The 9,446-nt window shown below is 46.5% G+C and overlaps 1 protein-coding gene across 1 annotated transcript; it reads left to right on the top strand.

Annotated features, from left to right (window-relative positions):
- Positions 1–7,385: 7,385 nt before the first annotated feature.
- Positions 7,386–8,066, top strand: EPCIP (exosomal polycystin 1 interacting protein). Its single transcript, XM_084843613.1, has one exon. The coding sequence runs from the start codon at positions 7,386–7,388 to the stop codon at positions 8,064–8,066; it is 681 nt and encodes a 226-aa protein (XP_084699739.1).
- The last annotated feature ends 1,380 nt before the right edge of the window (positions 8,067–9,446 follow it).

Raw genomic sequence — 9,446 nt, 5'->3', positions numbered from 1 at the left:
ACTGCCCTTCGGGCCCAACCTCCAGTACATGCACTCAGCAACCTTGGTCTCCCGGAGAGGGGGTCTGGTGAAGACCAAGGACTCTCGGTAGATAACAGCCACTCCCCCTCCCCGATCCCCAGCCCTCAGCTGCTGTACATACGCAAATCCAGCTGGATACATGGCTGCAAGGGTTGGAGCAGCAGCCTCGGCCAGCCAGGTCTCCGTAATACATGCCAGGTCTGCACCCTCATCCAGGATCATGTCATGGATGAGGGAGGTTTTCTGGGTAACAGACCTGGCATTGCAGAGCAGCAAACAAAGGCCAGAAGATGGGGTCACGCCTTCCCCAGCCATCCTTTGGCTCTGGACAGGCCCAGAGCAGGGGACAGATACTACACATCTCTCCCTTGTTCCCCTTACCTGGCATGGCCTGCCCCTAGCGCTCCGCCAGCGCCTGCCGCCCAGCCTCGGTATCTTCTGGCCCCCAACACTCCCCCCACTGCCTCCATCAGGTGGACACATGCCCCCTCGCTCCCGCCTATCAGGCAGGCTACCCACCCCTAAAACCACAACAAAATCCCCCAGGAAAAAGAAAACACATACACACACACACTCACACACAAAACAATTAAAAATCCCCTTAAAAATAATGCCAGGCCGGAGTCCACAGGGAAGGCCAGGTGGTGGTGGTGGTGGTGGTGGCGACGGCGGCAGCAGCAGCCGCCGCCGCAGGCCCAGCAGCAGCTGGCGCGCCTCTTCCCCGGTGATGGTGGTGGCCTCTCCTGCAGGCCCTGGCTCTCCCAGGCCACCTCAGCCAGCCAGCTTATGTAGCCCCTCCAGGGAAGGCAGGTGGAGCAGCACAGCTGGCTCGGTACCTGGGGGCCTGGTCCTGCAGGGACTGGCGGTCTGCCAGGCAGACGTCTCCAGGGAAGGCCTGGTGGTGGTGGCAGCGGCAGCGGCGGCGGCAGCAGCAGCAGCAGCAGGCCCAGCAGCAGCAGGCCCGCCTCTTCCCCAGTGGTGGTGGTGGCCTCTCCTGCAGGCCCTAGCTCTCCCAGGCCACCTCAGCCAGCCAGCTTATGTAGCCCCTCCAGGGAGGGCAGGTGGAGCAGCACAGCTCGCTCAGTACCTGGGGGTCTGGTCCTGCAGGGACTGGCGGTCTGCCAGGCAGAAGTCTCCAGGGAAGGCCTGGTGATGGTGGCAGTGGCAGCGGCGGCGGCAGCGTCAGCAGCAGCAGCAGCAGCAGGCCCAGCAGCAGCAGGCCTGCCTCTTCCCCGGTGGTGGTGGTGGCCTCTCCTGCAGGCCCTGGCTCTCCCAGGCCACCTCAGCCAGCCAGCTTATGTAGCCCCTCCAGGGAGGGTAGGTGGAGCAGCACAGCTGGCTCGGTACCTGGGGGCCTGGTCCTGCAGGGACTGGCGGTCTGCCAAGCAGAAGTCTCCAGGGAAGGCCTGGTGGTGGTGGCGGCGGTGGCAGCAGGCCCAGCAGCAGCAGGCCCAGCAGCAGCAAGCCCGCCTCTTCCCCGGTGGTGGTGGTGGCCTCTCCGGCAGGCCCTGGCTCTCCCAGGCCACCTCAGCCAGCCAGCTTATGTAGCCCCTCCAGGGAGGGCAGGTGGAGCAGCACAGCTGGCTCGGTACCTGGGGGCCTGGTCCTGCAGGGACTGGTGGTCTGCCAGGCAGAAGTCTCCAGGGAAGGCCTGGTGGTGGTGGCAGCAGCAGCGTCAGCAGCAGCAGCAGCAGGCCCAGCAACAGCAGGCCCGCCTCTTCCCCGGTGGTGGTGGTGGCCTCTCCTGCAGGCCCTGGCTCTCCAGGAAGCAACTTTACATAATATCAAAGAATCAACTTTACACAGTATCAGAGACACAATTTAACACAACAATGGAGAAGCGACGTAATGCAAACATCAGAGAAGTGCGTCATCACAGAGGCTAATTACTCCCATTGGTGAAATGGGAGCGCAGGGTGATTCTGAAGGCTGGAAAGGCTCAGTAAGGTCATGACCAGGTTAAAGACACACCCCTGGGCAGGGCTATTATGCCAAAGTAAATGCAGAGGACAGGGGCACACAGTACCAGAAGCACAGAGAACCCAAATTAAAGAAATAAAACGGAGTAAAACTAGTCCCAGAAAATCTGGCTTTTCCATTGGAAATCTCCGGGTTGGCTGCAGATTGGCCATGACATCATGTGCCTTGAATGACCTCAAGATCCTCCCAGTTAGCAGCAAATCCTCCATGTAGACAGCCTCCCAGACAACAAGAAGAGCAGAAAATTCACTATGTAGCAGAGGATTTGAAAGACATGGCAGGATGCTGGCTTGGAATGAGGCTGAAGCTAATTACTTATTCCATATATGAATGTTTGAAATTTGTTGTTGTTGTTGTTTATTCACTCAGTCGCTTCCGACTCTTCGTGACTTAATGGACCAGCCCACGCCAGAGCTTCCTGTCGGCCGTCACCACCCCCAGCTCCCCCAAGGTCGAGTCCGTCACCTCCAGAATATCATCCATCCATCTTGCCCTTGGTCGGCCCCTCTTCCTTTTGCCGTCCACTTTCCCTAGCATCAGCATCTTCTCCAGGGTATCCTGTCTTATCATTATGTGGCCAAAGTACTTCAGTTTTGCCTTTAATATCATTCTGTCAGGAGCGCCTTGGTGGCCTCTCCCAGTAGATTCCAATAGCCAACTCAAGACACAGACAAAAGGATTTCTTTTCAAAGCTTTAATCCTTTTACAACTTAATGACTCTTTCAGATGCTAATCACCAGCGACTAAAGCAAGGAACAGCAGAGTGGCCTAAGCTTCAAGTAGTCAGTTGATCCCTGTTTGAAAGAGAGTCACTTGAAGACCCAGAACTTATGGGCTAGGGAGAGATCCTCCCTCTTTCCCTTGGGTCCATGGGAGGCGGCCGTTGCTTGCGCACCAAATGGGCGCTACGCCTCCTTTCCGTGCCCACCATCGCTCGTCGCTCTTTGCATCTGCGTCGAGCATCTAAGAAGCCCCCCTCCTGCACTCCCTCACTGCCAGGGTCACTATCTATCTTAGGAATGCTGGCAGGAGGAATCTCTGCCAGGTGCTGAGCCTGTGAGGGATGAGCTGGCCCCTCTCCCACGGATTGCTGTTCCTCCTCAGAATCCAAACTGCTCTGAGGCTCTCTGGGCTCAGTTTCCACCCTGACACATTCCCTCAAGTGAGCAGTCTGGCTCTATTTCCTGGAGTATGGACTGGGTTGATCTTCTTGCAGGCCAAGGCACTCTCAGAATTTTCCTTCAGCACCACAGTTCAAAAGCATTTATCTTCCTTCGCTCAGCCTTCCCTATGGTCCACCTCTCACAGCCATAGGTTACTACGGGGAATACCATTGCTTTAATTATGCGGACCTTTGTTGTCAGTGTGATGTCTCTGCTCTTCACTATTTTATCAAGATTTGTCATTGCTCTCCTCCCAAGAAGTAAACGTCTTCTGATTTCCTGGCTGCAGTCAGCGTCTGCAGTAATCTTTGCACCTCCTAGAAGGACAAAGTCTGTCACTGCCTCCACGTTTTCTCCCTCTATTTGCCAGTTATCAGTCAGGCTGGTTGCCATAATCTTGGTTTTTTTGAGGTTTAACTGCAACCCAGCTTTTGAACGTTCTTCTTTCACCTCCGTCATAAGGTTCCTCAGCTCTTCCGCACTTTCAGCCATCAAAGTGGTATCATCTGCATATCTGAGATTGTTAATGTTTCTTCCAGCGATTTCAACTCCAGCCTTGGATTCATCAAGCCCAGCACGTCACATGACGTGTTCTGCGTACAGGTTGAATAGGTAGGGTGAGAGTATGCAACCCTGCCATACTCCTTTCCCAATCTTAAACCAGTCCATTGTTCCGTGGTCTGTTCCTACCGTTGCTACTTGGTCGTTATACAGATTCCTCAGGAGGCAGACAAGATGACTTGGTATCCCCATACCACCAAGAACTTGCCACAGTTTGTTATGATCCACACAGTCAAAGGCTTTAAAATAGTCAATAAAACAGAAATAAATGTTTTTCTGAAACTCCCTGGCTTTCTCCATTATCTAGCGGATATTGGCAATTTGGTCTCTAGTTCCTCTGCCTTTTCTATACCCAGCTTGTACATCTGACAATTCTCGTTCCATGAATTGCTGGAGTCTACCTTGCAAGATCTTGAGCATTACCTTACTGGCATGTGAAATAAGTGCCACTGTTCGATAGTTTCAACATTCTTTGGTGCTTCCTTTTTTTGGTATGGGGATATAGGTTGATTTTTTCCAATCTGTTGGCCATTCTTGTGTTTTTCAAATTTGCTGGCATATGGCATGCATCACCTTGACAGCATCATCTTGCAAGATTTTAAAGAGTTCAGCTGGGATACCATCGTCTCCTGCTGCCTTGTTATTAGCAATGCTTCTTAAGGCCCATTCAACCTCACTCTTCAGGATGTCTGGCTCTAACTCACTGACCACACCGTCAAATCTATCCCCAATATTATTATCCTTCCTATACAGATCTTCCGTATATTCTTGCCACCTTTTCTTGATCTCTTCTGCTTCTGTTAGGTCCTTGCCATCTTTGTTTTTGATCACACCCAGTTTTGCCTGGAATTTACCTCCAATGTTTCTGATTTTCTGGAAGAGGTCTCTTGTCCTTCCTATTCTATTATCTAATTCTGCTTCTGCGCATTGCTTGTTTAAAAATAATTCCTTATCTCTTCTGGCGAACCTCTGGAATTTTGCATTTAATTGATATCTCCCTCTATCACTGTTGCCTTTTGCTTTCCTTCTTTCTTGGGCTGCTTCCAGTGTCTGTATTCCAGATGGACAGCCATCTTGCCTTCTTGGTTTTCTTTTTCTTTGGGACTTTTTTGTTGCCGCCTCCTGAACAATGTTGCGAACTTCTGTCCATAGTTCTTCCGGGACCCTATCTACTAAATCTGGTCCCTTAAATCTATTCTTCACCTCCACTGCATATTCATTAGGAATATTAGTGAGCTCATATCTAAGTGATCTGTGGATCTTCCCTATTCTCTTTAGTCTGATTCTAAATTGTGCAATAAGAAGTTCGTGATCTGAACTACAATCAGCTCCAGGTCTTGTTTTTACCAACTGTATAAATGTCCACCACCTTTGGCTACAAAGGATGCAGTCAGTCTGATTTCGGTGTCAACCATCTGGTGAAGTCCATGTATAAAGTCATCTTTTAGGTTGTTGGAAGAGAGTGTTTGTTATGCACAGTGAGTTGTCTTGGCAATATTTTATCAGCCTATGTCCGGCTTCATTTTCTTCTCCCAGACCATGCTTGCCTGTAATTCCAGGTGTCGTTTGACTACCCACCTTAGCATTCCAGTCTCCTGTAATGAAAATAACATCTTTGTTTGGCGTACTATCCAGTAGGTGCTGCAGATCCTCATAGAACTGATCTACTTCTGCTTCTTCAGCATCTGTGGTTGGGGCGTATATTTCGCTCACTGTGATGTTAAATGACTTACCCTGAATTTGAATTGAGATCATTCTGTCATTTTTTGGATTGTATCCAAGCACTGCTTTAGCCACTTTGTTATTAATTATGAAGGCTACTCCATTTCTTCTATGGTCCTCTTGTCCACAGTAGTAGATCTGGTGGTCATTTGATGTGAAGTGGCCCATTCCAGTCCATTTCAGTTCACTGACACCCAAAATGTCTATATTTAATCTTGACATCTCCCCAATAACCACATCCAATTTGCCCTGGCTCATAGATCTTACATTCCAGGTTCCTATGGTGTGTTGATCTTTAGAACATCGGATTCGTCATTCACCACCAGCACTGTCGGCCACTAACCGTCCTTTCGGCTTTGAGCTAGCTGCATCATCACATCTGGGGCTAGTTGAACTTATCCTCTGTTCCTCCCCAGTAGCATTTTGACCATCTTCCAACCTGGGAGTCCCATCTTCCGATGGTATACCGACATATCTCTAGTTGTACTGATCCACTTAGTTTTCATGGCAAGAATACTGGGGTGGGTTGCCATTACCTTCCCCAGGGATCGTATTTAGTCTGACCTCTCTGCCATGACCTTCCGTCTTGGGTGTCCCTTCACGGTTTAGCTCATGTCATGGCGTCACTGAGGTGCTCAAGCTCCAGCACCACAAGGTAACGATCTCCTTTGCTGAAGATGTTTGAAATAGAGCTGCATAAGCAACCTGAACAAGGAACTAAAGTTTATATGCCTCTGCACTCCAAGAGAAGCTTTGGGCTACACCATATCATACCTCTTCATGATAGGCTGCCCCCTGTCCTAATTCAGCCCTGGAAGTAAGATACTTCTTATACAGAAGTATATGGAAAATAGAGGAAGACAGCTACAACTTTCTCTGGTCTTAAGAAGTGGCTATATTAGCCATTGCTAAATTATAAACTGCTCTGTGATAGACTACACCTAGGCAATTGTACAAGGACCATAATTTTTCCTGGGAGGAGGAAATGCCAGGAAGTTTAGACTTCCGAGCAGAAATGGAGGGGGCAGGAGAATTCTATATAGTCATCGCTGATTCCGGTGCAGAGAGAATCAGCTCAACTATAACATTAATGATGCAAGGCTAGTGCCTTGATTGTCATCCTCCATAGATCTGTCTCTGAATGTGGTACAGTGCAGATACCCTGCATTCTTGAGATTTTATTGTGTTCAGGTATCTTAGTTTTGTTATTGTGTGTGGTCAAACAAATAACACTAACTTACTTGTTGCAGATCCCCTGAAGTGGATGCATATTGTCCTGATGTGTATGCACAGTTATCCCAGAAAAAAAGAAATCGCCTGCAGTCCTGCACAGAAGTATCATTAGAAGACCAACAGATGCTCCAAAATACTCTGTGAACATTATTGAAAAAATGTTTCTGGGCACATATCTCATTTGGTCATCGTAAAAGAATTCAGACTGAAGCCTAAGCGGAAGGAGTGACGTTCAACATCAAAATATTGTTTATTATTGATCACACTTTCAATAAGCAATGTACTTCACAATTCATCTCACTTGTCCTTGCAATGACCCTGTAAACTAGGTCACTATTTTTCCCAGTTTTACAGATGGGGAAGGGAGACTGAGAGACAGGGACTTACCAAGACCATCCAAAATTCTGACAGAGAAGTAGGAATTTCCGCCTGGCTTAAATCTCTCTGTTGCAAAGACGGTAGAAGTGATCACCACACCATAAGAGTATCTCCAGAATATCTATTGCCCCCAAACTCTCAACTATCTTAACATGGTCCTTCTTAGAGCAAATCTAAGCTAGTCATGAATAGATGAGGTGGAAGAATTGTTGGGAAAAGTGTTTTGAAAGCTAACTGTACTCTGTGGTAATAATGCTATGTTTATTCTCAGTAAGTGGCAGTCATTGGTAAGATCCACTAGTTTAAAGAAGTGAGGTTCCTGGAGCGATGAACCCTGTAATTACGATGGCACTATTCACCCACAGGCACCGTCTCTTTTTAGTGGGTTTCTTAAGCTTCTGTGCAGATAGTTTTGTACAAGGTCAAAAGAATAACACACTGATTTTCACCAAGGAAAACACAATTCGTAATTGCACATGTCCTGATGATATCAGTGACAATGACTGTGATTACAGTCTGGCAAATCTGATCTGCAGTTGTAAGACTATTTTGCCCTATACAATAGACAAAACCTACTACAATAATCTGACAATTTGGTTTACAGAAACATTCATGTTAGGAATGCTCTTAAACTTTACAGCTGTGTATGACCTGAAGCTCTCGCTCTGTGGCACTATTCCACTGTCAACAAAATATCTGACTATTTGGGGATTGCGTCGGTTACAAATAAGAAGTGAGATCAATGGCCAATTACAAGAGCAAAGTTTAACAATCTACAGCAGCCGTGACAATGGAACACAAGGCAAATTAAAGATGTCATGCAAAGAAAGGGACATGATTACTCACATTGCTGTTTTGGACACATTGCTTTTCAATGGCTACACCCCACTGAAATCATACAGTGTGGAGAACGTTTCCAGCATTACAGACCACTTTCCACATTTGCCATATTTGGACACATTCTTCACCATGAACAACATAAGCTGCATTGTAACATTCATTTACTGACACAGTATGCTCAGCTCCTTCTTCAGTGCAATCAGAGGACATCATCAGAAATACCATGTTGTAGAAGCAAAGCTCCTGGTATTCTTTTCTTTATTAATATCAAAATATAAAGGAAGCTGAATTATCATTAGTTCTACACTTCCTTTTTCAGTAAACTATAAACATTATAGTTTAAAGGGAGCTCATTCCTTTTCAAACCCCCTCCACCAACTTTTCAAACACGGATAGAGTCTGTCAGGGTTACTCATCCTGCTATTATATTCAATACATAAGCTAACTTATTCCATAACTGCATTTCTTCAATCATATCTCAGCTAAACAAGCTGAAATATGAACAGCCCTTTTGGTTACACACACAGCCCTTTTGCTCTTCTCTTTGTGCATGTGAGTGAGCAAACAAACCAGAAAGCCTTCCATTAACTATAGTTTTCCATTTTGTCCAAACCAGGAAAGTATGGTTAACAGCTTCAGAACAAGCCAGAATATTAAGCCATAGTTTTGAAGCTGGCCTCATATCTTGCTTGTTCCAAAACTGGGAATAGCCAGTTTGGATGAAATAGGAAATGATAGTTAAAGAAAGGTTTCCTGGTTTGTTTGTCAACAAGAGGAATAAAGGAATAATAGAGGAATAATACAACACTCATTTGTATCTTGGCTTAATATATGATCATCCAGATAGTTCCCTTGTCAGTTTGGTTCAAGTATAAATAATATTTTTTTCAAAAATTAGTAGATGCAATATTCATTCCCAGTCATTATTCTAGTCCTAGGCAATGCATTTGTCACTTCCTGGCAAGACTCTTAACTGAAGTCAGGGGGATCGTCTACCCTAGGATATTGCTTAACTAATATGGATTCATATATCAACTTTTAAAATTAGAAAATAATTCCATCAGATTTTTAAAAAGTATTTGGGTGTCCACCACATTGCTAACAGCTGTCATCTCAAGTTTTATACGTTACGTGCATAATTTCATCAAGATTTTTTATGTTGTCACAGCAAGATGCACCAGGCCCTCTTCCAATCGCACATGTATAGTCAGTCACAGATGCTTGTTAACATTTTTAGATCCTATCTTTTTTAAAGAAGCAATATTCTAAGCAGTTGTAAAGAAAATCAAGAACATGTGATGCTTGGGGAAAAAATACAAATCTGGTTTAACCTGCTCTCATGTATTTCTTTGGCTTGTGAGTAAATCTTTTAAATTGGCTGTTAATGTCAAGTTAATTAAGCTAGAATGAATAACTCCAAACATACTAGGCAAAATCCACTAGCACAAAGGGACTTACACATTCTTTCCTCACCCTTACACCCCAGCATGTCCCCCATAAACTGCTCTAGAGTTCCCCCAACCCTCCAGATTTTGGGGGTGGGCAGGG

This window comes from Heloderma suspectum, chromosome 3 (assembly GCF_057233095.1).
Source record: "Heloderma suspectum isolate Gila_16-S chromosome 3, 16-S_ref, whole genome shotgun sequence".
Lineage (NCBI taxonomy): Eukaryota > Metazoa > Chordata > Lepidosauria > Squamata > Helodermatidae > Heloderma > Heloderma suspectum.
Note: the sequence above shows the minus strand (reverse complement) of the source record. Positions and strands in the feature narration are given on the sequence as shown.

Bases quoted from the DNA above. Each gene is read 5' to 3' on its own strand.
- EPCIP (XM_084843613.1), top strand. From the start codon at position 7,386: ATGAACCCTGTAATTACGATGGCACTATTCACCCACAGGCACCGTCTC.